Source organism: Gastrolobium bilobum, unplaced genomic scaffold (genome assembly GCF_033153095.1).
Source record: "Gastrolobium bilobum isolate Gb01-03AN ecotype WA unplaced genomic scaffold, APGP_CSIRO_Gbil_v1 utg7893, whole genome shotgun sequence".
Classification (NCBI taxonomy): Eukaryota; Viridiplantae; Streptophyta; class Magnoliopsida; order Fabales; family Fabaceae; genus Gastrolobium; species Gastrolobium bilobum.
The window spans coordinates 207,805-232,780 of NW_026896650.1; the positions used below are offsets into that span (position 1 = coordinate 207,805).

The 24,976-nt window shown below is 36.6% G+C and overlaps 2 protein-coding genes across 2 annotated transcripts; both read right to left on the reverse strand.

The window, feature by feature from the left end:
- Positions 1–1,504: 1,504 nt before the first annotated feature.
- LOC133301275 (protein CYCLOPS-like) lies at positions 1,505–7,029 on the reverse strand. The gene is made up of 11 exons (XM_061500893.1): positions 6,844–7,029; positions 6,229–6,275; positions 5,766–5,906; positions 5,562–5,610; positions 5,431–5,483; positions 4,500–5,185; positions 3,761–3,804; positions 3,406–3,448; positions 2,956–3,004; positions 1,809–1,937; positions 1,505–1,685 (listed from the first exon to the last, which is right to left on the reverse strand). Exons 1-11 carry the CDS (start codon positions 7,027–7,029, stop codon positions 1,562–1,564), a joined length of 1,551 nt encoding a protein of 516 aa, XP_061356877.1. The 3' UTR covers positions 1,505–1,561.
- A 14,162-nt stretch (positions 7,030–21,191) lies between these two features.
- Positions 21,192–23,045, reverse strand: LOC133301271 (uncharacterized). The gene has a single exon (XM_061500888.1). It carries the CDS (start codon positions 23,043–23,045, stop codon positions 21,192–21,194), a length of 1,854 nt encoding a protein of 617 aa, XP_061356872.1.
- Positions 23,046–24,976: the final 1,931 nt, after the last annotated feature.

Consider the following 24,976-nt stretch of genomic DNA (forward strand, 5'->3'; position numbering starts at 1 on the left):
TAGGGTAAAAAATAAATAGAGATAAAGCATGTATTAATTGGTTAAAGTGTTGAGTACAATACATGAAATTATAAGAATGATTGGTTAAAATGGGCTAGACTTGTGTATTGGCATAGTATTGGCAAAAATATAAAGAAAGTAAAGTAAACAATAAAGTGTGTGCTTATGAAATAATCATGGCATAATATCATTTTATTGATGCATTGGAAATTATTCTCTAGGTGTGCCTAGGGATTGAGAAGGATCGGAAATCTCTTGAAGCGATAAAAGTAACTTGTTCCACAAGTAAGCGTATTGGTAAAGCTTCAAGAGGTAAGCTCTATGTTTAAGGAGTCTTTTCCTGCTTGAGTGCTCCACCATGGTTAGTGAACTATGGTTGGACTGTATGACTGTGATTTAGATGCTTTGTATAGATGCATTCATATAGAGTTATTTGATAACATGATATGTTTTGCTCTGATATGACTTCTGTAATATGATTTCTGTAACAATCTCTGGCCATTGATTGTATAGTACCCGGACGTCCGCTTTGGGGTCCTCCCTCGGGGCTGATGGTGTACGCCTCTGATATGTCTGGTTCTGCTTTGGGGTCCTCCCTCGGGAACACGTGCGTTGATTTCCGCTTGGGGTCCTCCCTTGGGAATGACGGCGCACATCTCTGATATGATATGAATATATGCTCTGTTCTGTTATGATATCTGTTATATGTTGTATTCGTATACTTTGTATCTGACTTTCATGCAGGAGTGAGCCAGGGATATGGAGAATTCTCTATAAACCTGGAGCTTATTGAGATTTGTAATCTCACCCCTCTTTGGGGACACATTTTCAGGTGCCCAGATTCCCGGTGAGTCCTCACTAGGCAGGGACACGACACGTGGCTGAGGCAGTTGACAGATCGGATTTTGAGTGGCTGTAGGCTACTACCTTTTTGGAGTGTTTGATGTATTTTAGTATTTTCGCATTTGATGGATCATGATATTGATCCTTTATTTTGTATATGGTCTGTATATGTTTTGTACACGTCTGTCGCTTTGATGCATGTACATTTGGGTATTCAGGCACGTTATGTGATAAGGTAGTATTCAGATATGTTTACGTGTTGGATTGCATGCGGTTAGATATAGTGGCACTGAGCCAAGTTATGCATGCGCCCATGGATGGACATTTGATTATATTTGTATAAACTGTTTATCAGGAAATGCTTCTGTGTGGGATTGGAAAATCCCCAGTTGTCCGATTTATAGAGGAAACTCTGCCCGATTTTCGTTTACGACGAATGAGAATTTAAAAAGAAAAAGAAAAAGTTAGCTCGTATTTTCAGAGGTTAAGTCTTCCGCTGTTTTCTGTTTTATCGTATGTATGTTAATTGAACCGGCTCGAGACGGGGATGTTACATAGTGCTTATTATTTATTTGCGACAATATAAAAAGGTCCAGATATGTCTTAATCTGATCAAAAGATTGTTTCTATGATATCTATATAGTAACACAAGCCGCTGTTAACGTGAAGGATAGAAGATCAATGATCAATAGTACAGTCGACGTAGGGAGAGAGAACATTAGACCTTTCCAGTTTCGGATATAATTCTTTCAATCTCTTCAAGGAGGCGTTCTTTTTCATCTGCCAAATCTTTATTTTGCTTCTGAAGGTCCTCTATCTGCTTTGTTTGTTCTGAATCCTTCCTGAAAATTTATAGCATATGATTTAAACACATCTGTTCTTATTTATATTTTAGCCCAAAAGTCAATAGTTAATTGGCAATCAAGACTACGATCTATACTTTCCACTTCATTTTGATCACCTACCTATTCATGAAGGATAAGTTAAGTTTTAGGGATCGAACTTCCTTCTCAAGGTTTTCACATTGCTTCAACATAGTTTGCTTATCAGAGGGAGCGGGTGGTGTCAAATTCCTTTCCTTTGCCTCAGCCATTCTGCATCACAATTACAAAAATAATGCTTTAATAAGGGTGTTAACTGCTAAATCTGACGTATAATAATAATAATAATAATAATAAAAAAACCAACATATGGATTGTAAATGGTCCTAAGTGGATTGAACAAGCAGTTTACAAAAATGTATAGAAGAAAACAGTCTTCGAACTTCTTGTTTGGGTAAGATAGTTAGATTGTGATTAGTCAGACAGAAGTAACTACAAGAAAAGAACAAATATAATCATCTTAGCTTTGTGTTTTTTTTTTTTTTAGAATAAAGTAAGTTTTAAGTCCTCAACAAATATCACGGGGTCTAATTTATTCCCTTAGAAAAAAAAGTTGACTCGTGATTCCTCTTAAATTCAAAATAGACCTATGTTAGTCCTTTTGAGAGACTAACGTGAATTTTCTTTGAATTTCAGAGGGACCATAATTTCAACTAACTGAGTTTATTTTGAATTTCAGAGAGACCACGAATTGACTTTTTTTTTTTCCCTAAGAAATTAAAATGGGCCTGTCATTTTTGTTGAGGACCCAAAAGTTATTTTACTCATTTTTTTTATGTTCTTTCTCTTTTTCCAACTAACATTGCCACTTTGTTGATTAAGAAGCTAAGTTGGCTTTTTTTGTTGAACCTGGGGGTAATTCCTAGATTAAGGTGGTTTTTACTCCGTATGGCAAAACCCATGGGTTAGAAATATACGAGAGAGAGATGCACAAAGCAGTGGACAGTATTAAAAATTAGCCTCTAATGACAATGGAAGCCAAAGTTCACATTGGAAACCCTTAAAACAATGTTGATAAAAGACTTGAAAGAATGTGGGAAAGTGTGCAAGGTGTTAATACTTAATAATACTACAATGTGGCATGTCTGCTATGTACTCTTAAAAAATATATGAATATCTGCTTTCTTAACATATACTAATCAAGTTATTAAAATGATGATTTTGAAAACCATTTTAAAATTACAATTTTCCAATAGTGTTAGAAAGAGAATACTCTTTTTATGTTACATACTTTCGTGACCGCTCCACCCTACGCTTTTTTGTGACATCCTCCTTGTCCTCTGCACAATCTGTTGGTTAGAGCAGGAGAGAGAATCAAACTAAAGAACAACCAAAAAATTCTACATAATCATGTATTCAACTTCCTCTCCAGAGTCCTCAGTATCTAAGAAGTTCTTCGATCTAATAAAAAACAAAATGTATTCTGCGAGATTGTGGACTTACAATAATCTAAAACTATAGAGCATGCTAGAAAATGGGAAGCACTCGGTGAGAAAATAGAAATAATATGATCACTACTACTGCAGTAATGATTGCAATCATCTAACTGTAGAACTCACAAAAGTACCTCTAAGAAAAATAATCTTTGTTTTCTCAAATTACAAAAGCAACAGAATGGAATGAGAGGAATCAAAATTCTTTGATTCTTTTGTATGCTTTAGAGCACAATAACTCTCGCTACCTGAAAAAGCTGATGTCACAGATCCATATCTTTCTAGACTTCTCTGCACAACTTAGCCAGACAAACCAAAATTAAAAAATAAATAAATATGTAAATAGCCAAAATATATCGGTCAAGTCTCAAACAGCAGTATTTCTAGATAAAATGGATTTGGATTCTCATATGTGAAAAAATGATCATGTGGTCATGTTATTTGATCACAACCGCTCATTTAAGAATCATATATTTTTTTTCTCTCTTATGTCATCATCAATGAGTATTTATGATTAAATAACATGAAAAAAATAGTCATATGATCATGTTATTTGATCACAACATATTTATAGGTTAGTATTTATTTAAGTTTAGTTTATACCTTCATGTCATCTTTCATATTATCCATCATCTGTTCTCTGAAACCTGTTGTTCAAGAAAAACATATTTATAGTCTAATAAAACTAAGAGTAAAGTCACTTTTGGGTTCCTAACAAAAAACACAATCTTCACTTTTGTCCCTTACAATAAAAAGTCAAGTTTTGGTCCCTCTACAATTCCAGTTCTTTGAAAATGTAGTCCCTCAGAAATTTAATGAAAATCTAATTTAGTCCTTAAAAAAGGATTAATATGGGGTTTTTTTTTTTGTAAGGGATGAAAGTGAGGACCGTATTTTTTTGTTAGAGACCCAAAATGACTTTAGTTTAAAACTAAATTTGAAATCAGATAATCAATGAACATTTCTAACGTGTTCTGACCTTCAATGAAACTTGAATGCCAAATATGAATTATATAAGAAATCAGACATAATTATGGTGAGACTCTAAATAATGCAAACCAGATTGTCTTGATTCAATTTCTCTGAGGAACTTATAGTGTTTATTCCATCCATATTACATTGGTCATATGGAGTATTTCACAAAATGATGAGAATTATGCACATATCACAATTCACTGTGAGAAGTTTCTTATGTGCTTAGTAGTTAATAGACAAAGCATATTAATAGATTGAGATACCATAGTAAATGAAAATGATGCAAGATGTGCAAAGAACAATGATGATCACGGATAGCAATCAAACTCCTTAAGTCAACTAGTGCAAGTCCATCATCATATTATACCTTTAACTCTATTTTCTGAACTTTTACTCACTCCCACTTGTTTCCATGAGTTTTCACAAAGAGTTTGACTTGAATGGCTTGGACCCTCACATCCATCTAAACCAGAGGAGACTACTGGCACAAGGGCAGAAGATTCGCTTCGAGAAGGTTCCTGAGAAGCTGTTCCCAAGTATATTGCATTTGTCTGATTTGCTAAACCATCCAAGTCAAGGTTTATGGATGCTTCAAGTGTTTGCATGACTCCATGATCCTCAACTTGATCAGTAGAAGCTCCTTGAACATTTGTTAGCATTTGATGACTCCAGTTTTCGTGTCCTTCACTAAAACCAGTTTTGAAGAAAGCATCTTGAGGACAAAAAGGTTCGCTTGATCTATCTTCAAGATCTTGTTTTTCTACCTGGCTGCTGAGTTGCTTAAGTTCTAATGTACCTTTTAGCATACTTACACAAGATGAAACTTTATCTGTATCACCCAATTGATGTGTGTTGAAGGTAGATGAAGATGTGTTGGATTGAGACACGAATGCACCATTTTGATATGGAAGCTCACACATAAAAGGAAAATCAAAACCATTTGAATTTGAAACTTCTTGCTTTATAATGTCAACACCATTTTGAGGGGTCACCATGCTCATGGACTCTATACCTTGTGTTGCTTGAACATTTTGGAGTTCAGCATATCTCCGCCTGCAAAGAAAGCCTATCAAGTAAGTGGTTCAAAATATCTTTCGAACAGTTAAGATTAACTTAAATAAAGAAGTTTAAATATAAAAATATGGTTCAGTTCTTAAAATGATTCACAAAATGTGATTATTTATGATACAGTTCTTGGTTCATATGGTTTTTTTCATAACCCTAATCGAGCCAAGTATTGTTTTAAGTAACTCGTGAATATGATTTAGATGAACATTAACAAGATGAGAAAATCATACCGCAATTCAGAGGATCGGCTTCTTGTCATTCGTTGATCGCTTAGAAACCAGGCCTGCATTAATAATGACATCAAACGACCATGAAGTTTTATTGAACCAAGGCTTAAGCACAAAGTTTGATATGAACAAACCTTGGCAAGAAACAAGTTACTTGATTGCAGTTCTCTATCCAAAGGATCTCTAGCAAAATTTGACAGAAAACTAAATTGTAAATATTGAACTAGTTTCTTAATCAAATGAATAACTGTATTAGTTACTAGTCAAATTACAAAGGAGATAATCAAGAAGGTTCTATTTCACAAGTTTAGCTGTTACAGGTAGGCTACTGCAATTACCTGATAGGAAATTGATTGAAATCAGCTGAAAAATCACTAGGCAAAGGGTTATTTTGCATATATAATTTGTCATTGCTTCTTTCCTCAGAAACTACACAGACATTTTGCTGATTAGACAGATTAGATGGTTCAGAGGACACCCTGCAGTTAAAACAGAATCAAAATGTCAAACTAAAACACGAATCAGCAACTGGAGTGTTCCCAAGAAAATGAATATCCCTATAACACACAAATAACAGTTAAGTGAATAAATATTCCTATAAAACACAAGACTCTACCAACTCTAATCTTATATGTAAACAATGATCTACCCAGAACTATTACATGGTAAAGGATCAGCAAGAAAGCCAAACTATTTGCAACTGTATCTTGATAAACACTGATAACGGAAACATTCAAATCACTTTTGAAACCTACCTTCTTAATGCTTTTCAAAAAGCGGATCTTTAATCAAAACACTCACCTCTGTGATAATCGACTAGTAGGTCCTTTGCTTGATGAGTTATATCCCTGGTTTAGGAAACGAAGATTTATCAATTCAATTGAAGTGTAGTCAGAAATGATGTAAAGAAAATCACAAGACAATCAATATAAATCACAATTTCCATAGTCAAAAGAATGTCTACATAGGAAAACCAAGCCTTTCAGAAAAAAGTCATGTTAAAAATAATGAGGTCATATGGTGAATGAATACAAAAGGCAAGCTTGAAGCCGTGTTCACGGCTTTGAATCCGGAAAATAACCTCTTTGAAAATATGCAAGGATAAGACTGCAAAACCTTGCTAAGCGGGGTTTAACGGGGAGTGGCACGGTGAATGAAAATAGCAAAACTAGGAATTATGGTACCAAATTTTTCACTTTCTATGCTTCTGAACATAGTTAAATAAATAGTAGATGTTGTTTCATAGGCACAGGTCATAGGTACAGAATTCAGGAGTTCTTTCAAAAATTTCGAAAGGAATTATGTATTTCAAGCAAAGTGGTGTCATGAAAATTTTCTGCTTTGATCTAATGCTTGACAAAAAACAAGAAAACGGAAAAAGAACATGATCTAATATAATATAACACAGGGTCTTGCCTCTTCGTTTGTTAGCCAGCGTTTGAAGAGCTCCTCACTATCTGTGTGAAAGCTTTGAGAAACAGCCTTGAAACTCAGCATATCCATGGTTGGTACTGGCATTCCAATAGGGCTTTCCATCACTGTTTTCAGGAAAAGCTCCTCACTTGAAGTCTTGTATAAGCCAGAAAACCCCTTCCCTTCCATCTCCATATGGACCCTTCTTTCCCCAACTCAAGTCAACCGCTTGACACTGCTTATTCAGTTTTTAACACTAAATTTTGCTGAGCACTTTCAGGTTTCAGAACAAAATTGCCAGATGAATATCTCTGTCATCTACTATCATAGTAACCTTCTAACCTTCTCTAAGAACCAAGGAATCAATGAACAATCATTTAAGTTACAATTCAAACCTATATATTGCTTTACATTACTGTGTGATTTCAATCTTAAAAAACCAAATGTTTGACTTTGAATTCTGTCAACTTAGTAAATATTGATTTTTTTAAAAATAAAAAAAGGACTTGATGTTGATTACTTCGGGATACTGACCAAAATGTCACTGTTCACCAACTTTTTTACCTAAATGCCACGCGAACAGTGTTATTTCCCAATCTGCCACGGGGGCAAGTTCGCTTCTGACACAAGCGACCTCGGTTTGCTGACGTGTCACATTTTTAGTGGATAACAAGTATTAGATTTTAAAAAAAAATTCAAAAAAAAAATGAAGTTCGCCTACCATGTAGGCGAACTTGATTAAAAATACTGTTGGAACCGAGGTCGCCTGTGTCAGAAGCGAACTCTGACACCATCAGGAAGCTGACACGTCAGCAAACCGAGGTCGCTTGTGTCAGAAGCGAACTTGCCCCGTGACAGATTGGAAAATAACACTGTTCGCGTGGCATTTAGGTAAAAAAGTTGGTGAACAGTGGCACAATGGTCACTGTTCCGATTACTTCACTCTTTAACTATTTACTGACATAAAGTGTTTTACCCTCAACCATAACAATTAACATGCAACCAAACCAAAAGTGATGCCGAAAGCACATAGAAAAGTGGCTAAACAGAAAGCTAGGATTTTCATAAAAGAGTAATCCTCCGGTTCTCAATTTCTAATTCTCAAATAACAAAATTCAACTCCTAGAATAAGGGTTATAAGCACCCTTTTATAGACTAATTACAAATTGATTCAAAATTCTAAATCTAAAATTCTAAAAATAATAAAACTTCTTAAAATAAATAAAAGTAATTAACATCTAAAAAATAAATAAAAAATTACAAATAAATAATTCAAAATACATCCCAAATCTTTAATCTCAAATCATTCCAAATATGTTGTTTTCCTTTTCTTCCCAAACAAATCACAATCACATCTGCTGCTTTATTAGGACTTGGATTCGATTGTAATTTGTTGTTGCCTCTTTCAACAATTGGGCCATATTTATTAGGCCACAACTCTAGTTGACTACGAGTTTCTTCAATCAATGGTTGGGCCATGTACAATGGGTCAACTGTAAGTGCATCATTCTCCTCTGCTAGAAAAAGATTAGTCCTCGAATCTTGTTTATCTCCACTGATATCAATTTCTTTGGAAAAAAACTCATATGATAAATCTTCCTCTTTTAAATCTCCATAACTTGATTCTCCATCAGATTTATCATAGACTGGCTTATCATCATAAACTGAATCTTCATCATAAGATAGATAATCATCATAAATGGGATAATTATCAACAATCGGATAATTTGCATTGAATTTAATAAAAAATGTCACATAACTCAATCTTTCTTAAGCTCATGTGGGACCAATAAACAAATATGCACTCTAAAAATTCTTTAATTGATCTTATGCGATCTCAATATTTTTCTCTACTCGAAATGAATTTAATATTGGGGTATTTATATTTTCATATTTATACATAGATGAAATTTTAATTTTCTCATAAGATGGACATATTATTTTTAGAATTTCCAATATTTAGAGTGTATTTTTCAATTACGTAAGGACTATAAAAAATAAATGTTGATTTATCTTAGTAATATATTTATTATTTACGTAAGAAGATTACACAAGCGAAATTTTAGGATTACCAAATAGATGAAGAGATCCCCTAAGTTTTGGAATTGTGGTAATTAATATTTCCAAACTTTGATTTTCTGCATGTCAGGCGGGTCCAAGAGGATCCTGTACTAGGAACCACCATTAATGGGTTAAGCTATATCAACCATATTAAGTGGGTTTGACACCACATCACAACCCGAAACCTTAAAACATTGGGTTTATTGGTCTATCCACTTCACTTAGCTCATTACCAACCAATGTGTGACTCATCACACTTGAATATCCCAACAATCTCCCCCTCAAGTGTGAAACCCAACATTGGTTTACTCCCCTCAACCGAGTACTTAAGCCCAAAGTACTCAACCCACCTCCTAGCCAAACATCCGGTTAGTCTGAGCCCAACCCGACTCTCATACCACTGTCATGCGGGTCTAGGAGGAGCTCGTAGTGGGAGACCACCATCAATGAGCTAAGCTAGATCAACCACATTAAGTGGGTTCGACACCATGTCACAACCCAAAGCTTTAAGGTTGTTTGTTAAGACATGATGTCAGGTCCATTTACTATGGTTGGTGTAGATTAGTCCATTGGTGTTGGTCCCCCGCCATGGGCTCCTCATGAATCTGCCTGCCACCGCAATATAACATATGGTTAGAGATGGCAATATGGGTTGAACCCGACGGGTCAACCCGCTAAAACGGGGCGGGTTGGGTTAAATATTTCAACCCGCCCCGCTTAGTTGTGGGTCAAAACGAGTTGACGGTGGGTTGGGGCAGGTTGGCCCGCAGGTCAATTTTATTATTATTATTATTATTATTATTATTATTATTATGTAGTATTTTATTTGTCACTAAGCTTTTGTGATATGAATTTGTTTTATCTTAGTACTCCCCTAGAAAAATAAAGAAGAAAAACTTTATTTATGACAAAGGTTATCCATATATGGAGGCAAAAATAAGTTCCTAAAAAATGTCTGACTGAATATTAGTATAAATTTAGGCTTGAGATTAGAAAAAAACTAAAAGGATTGTAATACTACTTATTAATTTTTTAAGAAAGTTGACCTGCCAACCCACCATAAAATGGGATGGGTTGGGATTTTCAACCCATATCAAAATGCGGGACGGGTGGGCCAACCTGTTTTTCGCAAGTTGGCAGCGGGGTGAGCCGACCCGTTTTGCCACCTTCACATGTGGTAGCACATATTGACCTAGCTACATACATTACATGTCCTACACATAGCTAAAAAATTATTGCACAATACGATGTTGTATCTGTTGTGGTGTTGTATCAATTGTGGAAGCCTCGCTACCTGTAACTCCAATTTTGGTTACTATTAGTCTTTAATTTTACTTGAGTTAATAGTGTTTTTTCTATTGATATTTGGGCTATAACTTGTTAAAATGTAGGTAAAGTGGGCCAAAGGAATAAGCCCATGTTGGTAAAAGGATAAAAAAGAGGACAATTTGATTAATTCACTTACTATTTTTGCCACTTTATTGCATAAATTAAAAGGCATGTGACCAATTTATTGAAGTTTGAAGGATGTAGACCATTGGATGAAGAAAGATCTAGTGGATAGAAATGCTTTTGGAGTTTTGAGTTTAGTTTTAATTAGGATTTTGAGTCTTGCAGTTTGACACAGTTAGAGTAGCTTTTAGATCAGAAAAATTTACAAGTTTTTAGTTTAGTTTTAGTTTCTCTTGAACACAAGCACAAGAAAAGAAGACTCTCTTGAAGGGATTCAACAAGTTCGGATTCTCTGGTGTAGTTTGTGATTTCAGCTTTCAATTATTAAGCCCATTTGATTCTGAACATTATATTCGAATTCTGGTTTGTATTTTGAATCTCTTTCTTGGTTTTCTGCACTAGACGTTGGTGAGAAGTAATGAACATGATTTTTTTTTTCTTTATGACTTTTTTTGTTGGATTTACTTAAAGATGAATTTCTACATTTCTTAGTCAGAATTTGTTGTGCAATGTGTACCCCTTTTATCCATCACACATTAACGCAAGCGCACGTGTCAACAAGTATTAAACTGGATGTGTGAGTCCAGATATCGTTCTCACGAAGAAAACTATAAAATTAGGATCAATGTGAAGCAATAAAAGTAACAATGTTTATGAAAGTTTTATGAATTAAGAGCTAAGGACTAAAGTAATACTGACTACTGACTAATAACTAAAAGCAAAGTAAAAATAAACTAAAAGTGCACTCAAGAACAGAAAAGTCAAGTAACAAAGTAGATTGGGATCAATTTCCCCAATATTGTAATTTCACCAGAATGCAGTAGCAATGCTATAGCAATTATCCAATAAGTAATCAGAATACTAATGCATGCAAGGGCTCTCACCAATAGTACATATATACTACTTCCATATCTCTATGGCCAACATAGTTATAAATCCATTAAGTGCAAGTTCCATGTGATTTTATGGTGTGAATGATCTCTCTACTCACAATTAACCAATTAAATTAATTAAACCACAATGCTTAATAAATTTTTGAGTTCACCTATATCTCTATAGCCTAAACCCTAAGTATCTTGCAGCTCTCTCTCGATAAGTTAACAAGAATAGAGATAAAATAAGCACTTTATTAAACAATTAAAAGGACAATCATATAGCAAAGTTTAGGCAAAATGATTACATCACAATAAGGGTACTCTATCACCCAATCCTAACAATTTAGGTCATACTTGAATAAAAAGAAACAACAAAGAGGGATAAAGATTCCATAAAACTAAAATAAAATAAATAGGGGCGTTGTTGTAGCTCTGCTCTCGCAACAACCATGGGCTCCGCCACCATCCACCATATCTCAGCCGTCGGAATAGTGCAGGGATCCACCGGATTCAATGATCTCTCTATCAAACCCTAGCCTCTCTCTATCAATGATCTCTGCCAACAAACCATCAAAATCTCTCTAAGTGTTTCACGGCTTGGATCTCCTCCAAAAGCCCACCTTCTCTCTAAAAGAGAGGTTGACCAGCCTCAAAGAGAGACTCTCCAACCTATTTGATGTGTGTAGGCTTCCTCTTTTATAGACTATGATGAATTGGGCTCCAATTAGCTCTTCAAATCCATTACAAATCATGTTCAAATCTGTTCTGTTTTGTTGTAGCTATGATTGAAAATACAGCTCTGTTTTGCTGCAGCTACAGCTTGCTTGATTTGCTTGAAGATTCTTTCCTTATTTGCTGCAGATAAGATTGAAGATACAGCTCTGTTTTGCTGCAGCTACAACTTGCTTGATTTGCTTGAAGATTCTTTCCTTATTTGCTGCAGCTGTGATTGAAGATACAACTTTGTTTTGCTGTAGATATGATCCAGGGACAGAGCATGATGCTGCTGCATATCTTCTCCAAATCTTTCCAAATATACTTCATATTGGATTTGGATTTGTGGATTCTGATTTGTTGAAGATTTGATTAGGATTAGTTGAAGATCTATGAGTGATTATTCAGATCAGAACACTTGGTTGCGCGCTAAGAGGCTTCCCTCCATCTGGTTGGGCTTGGGTCTATAGCTTGCTGGTGATGATGTCACCCAAACGCACTCATCTTCAATGCTACAACACTGCTTTCCGATGCTACAACACTGACCTGCAATAAAATAGCAAATGCAATAAATGGTTCCAACACTCAAATTATCTTCAAATATCCATACTTAACATATTTCTCATTCAAATCATGAAAATATAGAATTCATGCATCAATCATATAAAATCAAGAGAATTATGCATATTTATGGCACCAAACATCATATATAAGCTTAAAAATAACTCCCCACCAGAGAGTTATCAGAATTCTAGATGATCGAAGAGTACCCATCATATTAAAACACTTGTTATGCATGGTTCTTGCATTTTGTTTAACAAAATTCTTAGTTTCAAGAAGCCATGGAATGGATCTTGAACCATCTTTTTCATGATTCTTTAATTGGAAAATTAAGGGTTGTGATAAAGGTTAGGGATAATCTGAAATGAAAATTAATAATTTGTCAAATTCAAATATGGTTTTAACACCTAGGGATAAGGTTGATTACGTTTGGACATTTGAATTTAGGAAAATTCATATTGGTACTTCAGACGTTGATTTTCTGTATGTAAGTGCAGGGATGCAAATCAAACAGGGAAATTCTTGATTTTAGGATTCCAGGACCTCATAACCTTTGTTATTTGTTGAATTCACATTATAGTCACTGTTGTTTAGATAAATCTGATTGCAACTTTAGTTAATTGAAATTTCCAGTTTAAAAGTTGATTCCTTGTAATTCAAGAAAATTATGATAGAATAGAAATGAAATTGAACAGCTGTTCTTTGAGGAATGATCACAATCAATTTTTGTTTGTTAGCACTAGACTTGCACAATTTAAATTCCTCTGTATATACAATAATTTTACACCTAACAGTTACTTAGTTGGAACAAGAAGAGGACAAAGTAATATGAAGAAAACTACAAAAAAATGTTGTCGTTACACTTTAATCGAAGGAGTGATCCTTATTTAGAACGTTAGTTTGACTTTGACTAAAATATACTTCTAGAAGTCACTATAAGTTATCCACTGACGAAGAATTTAAATAATTCAGGTGAGGATATAAGTTCAAATCTTAGAAGAGTGTATTGGATTGAGATTTTAAAAGATTTTAGTGTTATATTTTTTGCACAAAAAGATCCATTGATATTCAATTAGGATTTTAAAGGATTGAAAGAACATCACGTGAGATTCGATTAGGATTTTAAAAGATTATTTTAGAGTCCATCCAAATATAGTGGTATTCAATCAAGATTTTAAATAAAGGAAAAATAATCTCGTGGTATTAAAAAATCTAATGATATTAGTGGATTTTCTATTGGCGGATTTCGTGAAACTTTTTAGTGAGAATTATAAATAGAATGTCTCTCTCACAATCTCACCTTAACCTCTAGGATTTCTTGAGATTTCTTTATTGCAGTATTTCTTCTTCATTTAGCGGGTCAACTCACTAAAAATCGGGTTCTGCCATGGGAGATTCGTCATAGCTCAAAAATAGCAAATTTTTTAGCAATTTTTGTAACAGCCCGTTATGTACCGGTGTTGTTAACATTGATTATGATATTAATTGCATTTACAATCACAGCAGTTCATTTAAAAAAGCGAGTAAACTTTTTCCTTTTCATCACGTAAGCGTTTTAAAAACAATAATAACACGTAATGGTAAAAGTTGTGATCATTACTGAAATCTAAACCCGGAATAATTAAAATAATTGTCTAACTATCATACAATGCTTGTCTTAAGTCACTAAGGGGTTCTCATAAACCCACTTAGTATAATTCTCACTTTTACGATTTTTATATAACTGAACAGGGTTCAGTCTTTTGGACACTGTGCGTGATTTAGTGGTTACAAGCCTCTCATATTTTAGTATGTTATTCTAGACTCAATTATCTTTCCAACAAGGTATCACATGCCCCATAAAGTTCTCATTTTCTCCGGTTATCACCGTTTGAAGTTGGACAAGAAAAACTGTCAGCCAACCCAAATAGGACACCAAACATACAACTAGACACCTTAAGCTTTAATTTGACATATCATGAGCCTAATTTGACCAAGAATTGAGGGAGAAATAATTTTTGCAAGACAAGGACCCGACAACCCCCATGTGTAGGGCCATCTGGGTAGTCTCCACTCAAACGCGTCTACAGGTCGCTACATAGCTTCAAATGCTACCAAATTTTGATACAACATATTTGACATCTCAAGCTTCAAAATGATGTATGTCACGTCCCTATTGGACCTCTGTGGAGGAAGATATGCTCTCCCAAGTTAGCCTAAAAACTTCCATTTTAGTATAAATTTTGGCGGCAACCCCGTTGTTTATTCAACCTATCCCACTTTATCAAAAATGTGTTATTATGCCTCAAGGATACCTAATAGACAAAGGTGGCACTCAAGGACCAACAATGTCTTGATACTCTTACAACCCATAACAATTTATGTCATTTTCCTCAATTTACAAATCAATACTTAACTTTATCAAAACTTAACTCATTACAATCACATTATCCAATTACATGCATTCTTAACAATTTGCATATAAATCATAACCTAAAATAGGCCTATTGTCCTTTCATCACATATATGCCTTCAAATATTACACAAGGTCCATAACTATCAAATTACAATTCTCCAATGGGAAATATAAATACAACAAAGTACATCCAAATACAACAAAATATACCATCAACTAAACTTAGCCAAAATGAAACATGAACAAGGATGACATGATAACAGCTCTATTGCTTCAGGCCAACTAGAACTCCCTCACGGAGAGCTGTCCAGTAGAAGTCCGTAACGTCATAAGGCAAACTATCTACTGGCCAGAGATACGGTACATCCTATGTACCCAATATATATACAAATTCATGAGCATGTTATAACCACATCATTGACATACAACCTCTAACCACTACCCCGATGGGCATGGTGAAGCACATATGGGGATTAACCCCAGTACCAAGGGATTACCTTATTGAAGCTCCCAAGCTAGATAGCTCCAATGCACGTTACACCTGAACTTGGTCCAACCAGAAATGCCTACACAACAGGTCATTCCCATATCCGTTAGAACCACATAAAACAATACACTTGGTTATTCAAGCATTCCTGCAATTTGATATAAATACTTACCACAATTCTTTTGGTCAAGGACCAAAGGCAAACCACCAAGCTTACTGCTCAAAGATCACGTTCGTGGGAGGCAACCTACAATGATCATACATAGGATCATCAATTCAATGGTGCAACTAAGTCAAAACACAAAACATTACACTTCCCACTCCCACACATAGGTTCGGCCATTAGGCCAAAAATACCTAACCATATTGTTAATTTTATTACAATGTTCCACTGGCTTTTTAAGCCCACCACAACACCAATTCAAGTCCTTAATTCCATTCAATTACAACACAACACCATTTTCCTTAAAATCCCTTTTTTGGCCGAATATCACACCCTCCAAGGACTATAGATCTTTCTCAACAACTCAAGGCATCATACAATTATACAACTCACTCAAACTTGGTTCAAATCCTCACAACACTAATTACATGAATTTCACAACATCCTTGCTCATTTTTCCCCCGTTGGCCGAAATGTACATGCTAATGTACCAAGGGGTATTCAATTCAATTTCACACTTCAACACATCCTACAATCCTATAATTAACTCATACAAATACTCCACAACTCAATTATACAATCACACCACAATTCCAATTCATAAAGTCATGCATATCCATCACAAAATTTGCCTAAGTTATCATATTTTTTCTCAATAAATTTTATGAGTTCAATTATCATAAAATATCATTCTACGACATATTTATCTAATACACATTTTCAATTTGAGGTCCCCAACCATATCAATCCACATATACATAGCTTAGACTTTCATGCAAATTTCGAATTATTTTAAAAAATAAAAAAATTATGGATCTTATAATCATATATGCATGCATAACTCTAATACCAAATGAAGAAGATAATTTTCAGCCCATTGGTCAAACCCAAGAGCATGAACGAGCTAATGTGTGGAGGGCTGGTATAGATATGTGGAGAGCTACTACTTAGTATGACATCAAGTTACATCAAATTACTGATTGGAGAAATTATATTAGGTTTTACTTTTTTGATTTAATATCATTGCATTTCTTTGTTATTTTTTTATTAACTCTTGTATTTTTGAATATTTATTAAAAATTCATATGATTTTTTTAAAATCTTATAAATCCATATTGTCCTTTCAAATATTATAAATTCTATTAAAATTCTTTAAAATCCATCTTATAAAATCTTGATTGTAAAAAAAATCTTTTAAAAAAGTTTGTAAAGTCACTATAATTCTAGATAGTCTTTTAAAATCTGTAAGATTTTTTTATCTCGAAATAGTCTTTTAAAATTCTAATTCAATATATCCCTTAATGTAATTTATTGAGAATTCAAATATGAGTGATAAAGTTTCGCATCAAGAAGGAATAAGTTAAACACGAAAGACTTATAAATCTAAAGTTTTGGGTTGAGATGTGATATTAAATTTACTCTCTTATTTTGTTCTCCGGCATACAGTGCGTAACACCACAGTTGTATAAAAAATAAAAAATAAACCATCAGTCCCCACCCATGAATTTATGCTTGTCTCCGAGTCATGGAAGTCTTGCCGGCAAAGTAATGAATATTTTACTTGCATTTTTTATATACAACGTTTGCAATTCCTCTCTCAATATGGAGTATCCCATTGGATGTTTGACCGTACGTCAAAATCACATGTGTCTTTGCCGGTACGAATTTATCGAAACAAATTTTATGCTTCTGGCTTTTGCTAAAAAGTTACATACAAGTGTATCCCAAAAAAAAAAAAAAAAAAAATTACATACAAGTCAACCCCTTTTTTATGCTACAAGTCACAAACCGTTGCGGAAGTTTTCCTATTCAACTTTAGTTCGTGGAAGTACGGAGAAGAGGAGACATAAAATATGGAATATATTGTCATTCATGCAGGCGTAGTTCCAGCAAAGAAATGAGTACTGGGTCTATCAGTTTGACATTGACTATTATCAATGTCAATGGATTGGTGTATAAATATTATAAACAAACTATGAAAATGCAAAATTGGAGGGAATATTAGGTTCATTCGGCAAAAAAGACAAAAGTACACTTCCCTGAGTTAAGACTTACGATTAACAATTTTAAGTAATCACTAATCAAATGCTCTGTTGTTGCAGAGTCGGCAGCATTTTATGTTTGGTTGGGAACAAAGTTGACGTACTTCACGGTGTTTCTCAAAATTGACCAATTATTGCTTATCTTTAAGTGTTTACCATTTCTTTTATTTGTTTGAACTTAAGTTTATCAATCAACAAGTCAGGAGCAATCTGCATAAATAGAGTTTTAGCAATTGAGTCGATGCGTCACGATCTGATCCAACCTGCCTTTAAATCGGCAAACAATGGATCACGATGGGTTGATCTAAATTTGCAAAATAGGTTGAAAATATAAACTCATCTTGTTTCATGACCATTGATGGGTTGATAGTCAATTCATCTTAATTAAAAAAAAACTTGATTATTGTTCTATTTGTGTGACAGAGATGTTGATAGTGTTAACTATCTAACAGTGACAATGAAAGAAGAAAACGTAATGAAATTGATATTGATCAACGGCAATTCGAGAACGCCGGCAACTCCAGAAAGGTTTAGCAAGGAGAAGAAGAAGTTTGTTACAAGATATTTTTGGATGATCCCCCTTGTGGTCCCTACTGCCTATTTAACAACAGAATTGGAAATTGCAAAAAAGAATTAACTATGGGCCTATATTACATCTGTAGCCCGTTATTATAACCATTTCTTGCAGGCCAGCAAGTAAATGGGCCTAACACCCAGTGGCCCACTAGCCACTATTACTCTCAATGGATCAGCTGATGATAATACCAACTAAGCCACATGTCTTCCTCCTAACCCAACGACTCTGCCATCTGTCTTCAACTCAAGTTCATCTTCGTACACCTGTCATCATCACAAAAGTCTCTGAGCCATTGAGTCGTTCTTCTCTCTCTGTTCCTTTCTTCCCGTTGGTGATTTGAGTTCAGTTCTTCAACTCTCTGATCTTCTATATCATCTCCAGCAACAATCGGATCTATGGAATCAATGGAATCATGAGGAAGGTGCCTATCAATTCCCTCCCTTCTTGAAGAAGCGATCTTGCCCTCAAGATCGAAGCTTGGAAAAGCTTGAATAAATTCTGTGTAAGAGATCCATGTAGCATCCTCCAACGGAAACCCTTCCCACTGTATCAAAAGTTGTAAATTTTCCTCCTTTCCATGCTGTAAGGCCCGAGTCCGAAGCACAGCAACTGGCTTGGTTACCGGATGGTTATCCCAACTCATGCGAGGAAGAGGAGCTGAGTGGAAAGAGGGGTTCTGGCGATATGGCTTGAGGAGGGATACATGGGACACAGGGTGGATCCTTGACTCCTCAGGTAGAGCCAAGCGGTATGCCACAGGGCCGACTCGTTCGGTGATGGAGAAAGGGCCATAAAATCGGCGCCGGAGCTTGGAGAAAGATTGGTTCCGAACGGTGTGTTGACGGTACGGCTGAAGCTTGACCAGCACGAGATTGCCCACCTCAAATTGTACATCCCTTCTCTTCTTATCTGCTTGATTTTTCATTCTTTGCCTTGTTCGGTGTAGGGTCTCACGAAGTTGCTTGATTATTGCATCCCTTTGAGTCAACAACACATCCACAACCTCAATGGAAGAGGTGGTTCCTTCATATGGTGGAATGCTAGGAGGGGATCTTCCATACACAATCTGGAACGGTGAAGATCCAATTGAAGTGTGATATGCAGAATTGTAAGAAAATTCTGCCCAAGGTAAGTAATGCACCCACTGCTTCGGTTATTCCATTGTATAGCAACGCAGGTATTGTTCTAATCCCCTGTTGGTGACCTCTGTCTGCCCATCTGTTTCAGGGTGATAAGCAGTGCTATAGCAAAGTTTGGTGCCACTCAATCGTGCTAACTCCGACCAAAACTTACTCACAAAGATGCTGTCCCTATCTGATACAATCGAGCGGGGTATACCATGCAACTTGCAAACATTTTCTACAAAAACTGATGCCACTTTCGTTGCTGTGAAGTTAGGTGGTAGGGCTGTGAAATGGGCATACTTGGAGAGCCTGTCCACCACCACCAAGATGGTTGTTTTCCCCTCTGAATTGGGTAGGCCAGTGATAAAATCCATGGACAAGTCCTCCCAAATCGCAAGAGGTACTGCGAGTGGCTGTAACAAGCCAACAGGGGCTAGTGGTTGATATTTTGTAACTTGACAAATTGGGTAGGTTCTAACAAACTCTTGAACATTTTTTTTCAGGTTGGTCCAGTGATAATTTGGAAGGATTCTCTGTAACGTCTTCCTCACCCCTCCATGACCCCCAATTAATGATGAGTGGAACTCATGCAATATAACCGTGCGCAGATCAGAGTTAGAGGCTATTGTAATTCTCCCCTTGAAGAGAATTAGTCCTTCCCTTAGACTATATTGTTCATAGCCTTCAATTCTTTGCTCAATAGTGTCTTTTAGCTGGATTAACTCTGTATTAGTTTGAACTTCTACCTTTATTTGTTCCAGCAGGTTGTGACTGACCTTTGTGATGACCATTGCACAAGCCTCCTCTGCAGCAATGGGTGTTTCGCCTTCAGATTTCCGTGATAAGGCATCTGCTACCTTATTGACAGCTCCAGGAAAGTATTCAATGGTGTAATCAAAGCCAAGCAATTTGACTAGAAAGCGTTGTTGTTCAGGAGTTTGGATAACCTGACTCATCATGTCTTTGAGGCTTCTCTGATCAGTTCTAATGATGAAAGGTCCCCCGAGGAGGTACTGTCTCCACTTAGAAACTCCTTCTGTGATTGCAAACATTTCCCTCACGTAGGTTGAAGCTTGTTGCATCTTGGGGTTAAGTTTTTTACTGAAGTAGGCTATAGGACGATTATCTTGACTTAATACTGCTCCCACTCCCACACCTGAAGCATCAGTAGTTAACACAAATTTCTTTGTGAAATCAGGCAATGCTAATATAGGTGCATTGGACAATGCGTTCTGGAGCTCCTTCATAGCCTGTTCTGCCCTCTCATTCCAAATGAAGTCACCTTTGTGTAGCAATGCAGTCAAGGGGGCTGCTATCTGTGAAAACCCCCTAACAAATTTTCGACAGTAGCCAGCTAACCCGAGAAATCCGCGCAACTATTTAAGATTGGATGGTTTACCCCATTCCATGATGGCTTGAATTTTTCCCACATCAGGCCGTACTCCCTTAGCATCCACTATATGACCCAAATAATCCACCTCCTCCTGGGCAAAAGCACACTTTGACCTTTTGGCATACAACTGATGTTGTCTAAGACATGCCATAACCTTGCGTAAGTGTCCTACATGCTCCCTTAATGACTTACTGTATACTAGTATGTCATCAAAGAATACTATGACAAACTTGCGTAAAAATTCCTTCAGAATGGAATTCATAATTCCTTGAAAGGTTGCGGGGGCGTTAGTGAGCCCAAAGGGCATTACAATGAACTCGTAGTGTCCTTGGTGTGTTCTAAAAGCGGTTTTGTAAACATCCTCCGGAGCCATCCGTATTTGATGGTAACCTGATCTCAGGTCCATCTTGGAAAAAACGACTGCCCCTGCTAACTCATCTAGCATCTCGTCTACTGTAGGAATTGGGAATCGGTTGGGTATGGTGACTTGGTTGAGTGCTCGGTAGTCTACACAGAATCTCCAAGTCCCATCTTTTTTTTTACCAATAAGGCTGGTGATGAAAATGGACTTAAGCTAGGTCTGATGACACCCGTTTCAAGCATTTCTTTCACCATTCTTTCAATTTCAGATTTTTGAAAATAAGGGTACCTGTATGGTCTGACATTTACTGCCTTTGTCCCAGGTTCAAGGTGGATACGGTGATCTTCCAACCGTGTAGGTGGTAGCTGATTGGGAGTGGAAAAAACATCTTCAAATTCTTGCAGAACTGGTTGTATTAAGGAGTGGCATTTCTCTTCCACCTCAGGTTCCTCCATGTGATGGTGCTCAATGGTTTGCAACTGGAAATAAGTAGCTATGGCATCCGAGTGGGTCATTCTTCGAAGCTGATGTAGTTCAATTGGCTCCACCTGCATTCTGGTTTCTCCTTGCAACTCAATCACCTCTCCTTCCCTCTCAAACTTCAAGACCAATTGCTTGTAGTTAGTGGTGATATCCCCAAATTCAGATAACCATTGGACCCCTAGCACCACTTCGGCTCCCTGAATAGGAAGGACAAACAGGTCAGGGAAAAACTTATACCCTTGTAGTTCCAAGCCTACCTGTTGGCAAACGCCTTTACAAATCAAACTGGCCCTATTCCCTACTAATACTGTAAATTGGCCAATCGGTTTCACCTCCAACCCCAGAAACTTAACTATCCTCTCCTGCACAAAATTGTGAGTAGAACCTCCATCCACCAGAACTTGAACCGGATTCTTGTTGATGAGTCCCTTCAATCGTAGGGTGCTAGAAGAGTACTGCCCATCCATAGCATGGAGGCTAATACCAGGTACTTCCTCTTCACCCCCTATCTTTTCATTGGTGACTTCAAATTCCTCATCCTTTTCTTCCTCTTCATCTTCTTGAATGAGCAGTAAGAACATCTTCCCTTTGCATACATGGCTGCGGTTAAACTTTTCATCACAATAATAACAGAGCCCTTTTTCTCTTCTCTCCATCATCTCTGCAGCTGACAGCCTTTTAATCGGCATAGTGTCTCTCGGATTTCCAGCAGTATTGACCACCCCTCTATTCGGAGTTGGTAGCAGGCCTGGCTGCTGTCTCTGGTTGTTGGGAACAAATTTTTGGTATCCAACTAGTGCAGGCACTCTATCATTCAGCTTGTCCTCCACCACTTTAGCCAATTCGATGGCATTCTGTAATGATTCTGGAAGATACATCCTCACCTCCTTTCTAATTTCAGATTTGAGTCCATTCTCAAAATAGCTTTGCAAGGTAACATCATCGATTCCTATTATTTGATTGGACAGCTGTTCAAACTCTTTCTGATATCCTTCTACGGTGGTTCTCTGTGACAACCTTCCCAATTCACCCCGAAGATCCATATATTTGGAAGGTCCAAACCGGGAGCGTAACGCTACAATAAAGGCATCCCAAGTCGTCAACCTTTGGCTTCGATCCATCCAATGGAACCAGCTTTCAGCCACTCCATCCATCTGAAAAGACGTCAGTGTGAGCTTATCCCCATCGTTCAGATTGTGGAATCCATAGAATTGCTGAATTTTGTGAATCCATGGTTCAGGATTCCCTCCTGCAAATCTAGGTACTGTGAATTTCACTGATTTATATGCATTACTTCCAAAGAAAGTATTTAATCCGGTTTCACTGCTGCTTCCACTCTTATGCTCAGATTTGTTCTTTTGATTCTGATCCAACTTAGCCTCCATTAATGTTAATTTTAGGTTCATGCTCTGGAGTAGATCCCCAAATGCACTGAACTGCTCTTCGTGACGAGCAAGCTTGGCAACACACTCTTCCATCATATTTGTTTTCACTGAAGAACGAGTTCCTTCTGCCATATTACTTGAGTTAGTCAACTCTCAATGAAAAGAGCACCAAATGATAGTGTTAACTATCTAACAGTGACAATGAAAGAAGAAAACGTAATGAAATTGATATTGATCAACGGCAATTCGAGAACGCCGGCAACTCCAGAAAGGTTTAGCAAGGAGAAGAAGAAGTTTGTTACAAGATATTTTTGGATGATCCCCCTTGTGGTCCCTACTGCCTATTTAACAACAGAATTGGAAATTGCAAAAAGGAATTAACTATGGGCCTATATTACATCTGTAGCCCGTTATTATAACCATTTCTTGCAGGCCAACAAGTAAATGGGCCTAACACCAGTGGCCCACTAGCCACTATTACTCTCAATGGATCAGCTGATGATAATACCAACTAAGCCACATGTCTTCCTCCTAACCCAACGACTCTGCCATCTGTCTTCAACTCAAGTTCATCTTCGTACACCTGTCATCATCACAAAGTCTCTGAGCCATTGAGGCGTTCTTCTCTCTCTCTTCCTTTCTTCCCGTTAGTGATTTGAGTTCAGTTCTTCAACTCTCTGATCTTCTATATCATCTCCAGCAACAATCGGATCTATGGAATCAATGGAATCATGAGGAAGGTGCCTATCAGATGTCTAGCGCAAGACTAATAAGTTAATATGGGATCAAACTCACTTTCTAAGATATCTATGAAATAGATATCTAGAGATGGAAGCACTATACACAACTAACAACGTCATAAGTCAATGGGGTGGTGTGTGTGCACAGTAATAACATAACAGTAAGAGAGAGATTAGGTCATACTTGTAGGATTTACCTCCTATTAATAGAGTTTTATCTGTGGGTATATGAGTTCTGGACCTTCTATGCATAAGCTCATTTATCCTCTTGTACAGTTGTCATGTAATTGCCCTTTGTTGGGCCTTTAGATACATGGACCTTATATAGGTCCATAACAATTGCCTCCCCAGCCCAATAGCTTAGTCATCCGAGCTATTGGGGTACACAATGTATTTGAGATTACATCTTTATTGAGCTTGCAGTAACTAGATGCCTTGCTTGTATAACCTGGGTTAAATTTCGGAATATCGTATTCTTATCTTTAATCTTTAGCAGAGTTATTTTTAAGCTCTGCTCCAAGCTTGCTTTATGTTCAATTTGTAACCACAATCGTATTCTTAATACCATTGTAGTTACTGCCTTCTCCTCCCCCAGCCGAATAGCTTGAGTATTCAAAGTATTGGGATGCTTTATTTCAAGTTCACCCTTATCTTTGGTGTGTATAACCAGGATGATACCATTTCCTATAACTTTATAAGTATTCAAAGGCTCTAAGTTGTATCTTCAACTTTGTTTGGCTGAATTACCCACATCATTTTAAGTATATTTCAGATGTTGGTTGCTAATCCTCATAAGTCATGATGATGCCTTTCCAGGTGTCACTTTTGGATTCGTTTAACATGCAATTACAAACCACCACACATCACTCATTAGTCAATACTCATGGGTGACCATTGAAGTCTTGAGCTTCAGATCAAACATGAGTGTTGAAGACATAGCCGAGCTCCCTATTGGTAACCTGTTTGGATTCAACGTATTCCCTTCTGCAGAGAATGAACCTGTCTGCTCAGAGAGGAATTTAGTAGAGCCTATTTCTTCTTCTTTTTCTACTGGGATCTAATTACCAAGGTCAGTCTTAGGTTTTCCTTTTTCGAGTTTCAAATCGACCTCTTAAACCACCTTCGCCTTGCCCCATCCCAGATACACCCCAATGGCTGGGCATATATAATAGCTTTTGAGCAGTTATGTTCATCTTTAAACTTACCCTGCACCATATCTATTTTACTTCACTTCTTTAATGTTTATACCCCACGAACTGGGTCTGAAGCACCCAAGTTGAAAGGTTGGACTAGTATCCGAGGTCGTCCCAATATCTATGGTCA

Coding starts and splice junctions, on each gene's coding strand:
- LOC133301275 (XM_061500893.1), bottom strand. CDS start 7,029: ATGGAAGGGAAGGGGTTTTCTGGCTTATACAAGACTTCAAGTGAGGAG. Junction 5,907..6,228: donor ACTAGTCGATTATCACAGAG/GTGAGTGTTTTG, acceptor TTTTAACTGCAG/GGTGTCCTCTGAACCATCTA. Junction 1,686..1,808: donor AACTTATCCTTCATGAATAG/GTAGGTGATCAA, acceptor ATAAATTTTCAG/GAAGGATTCAGAACAAACAA.
- LOC133301271 (XM_061500888.1), bottom strand. CDS start 23,045: ATGGCAGAAGGAACTCGTTCTTCAGTGAAAACAAATATGATGGAAGAG.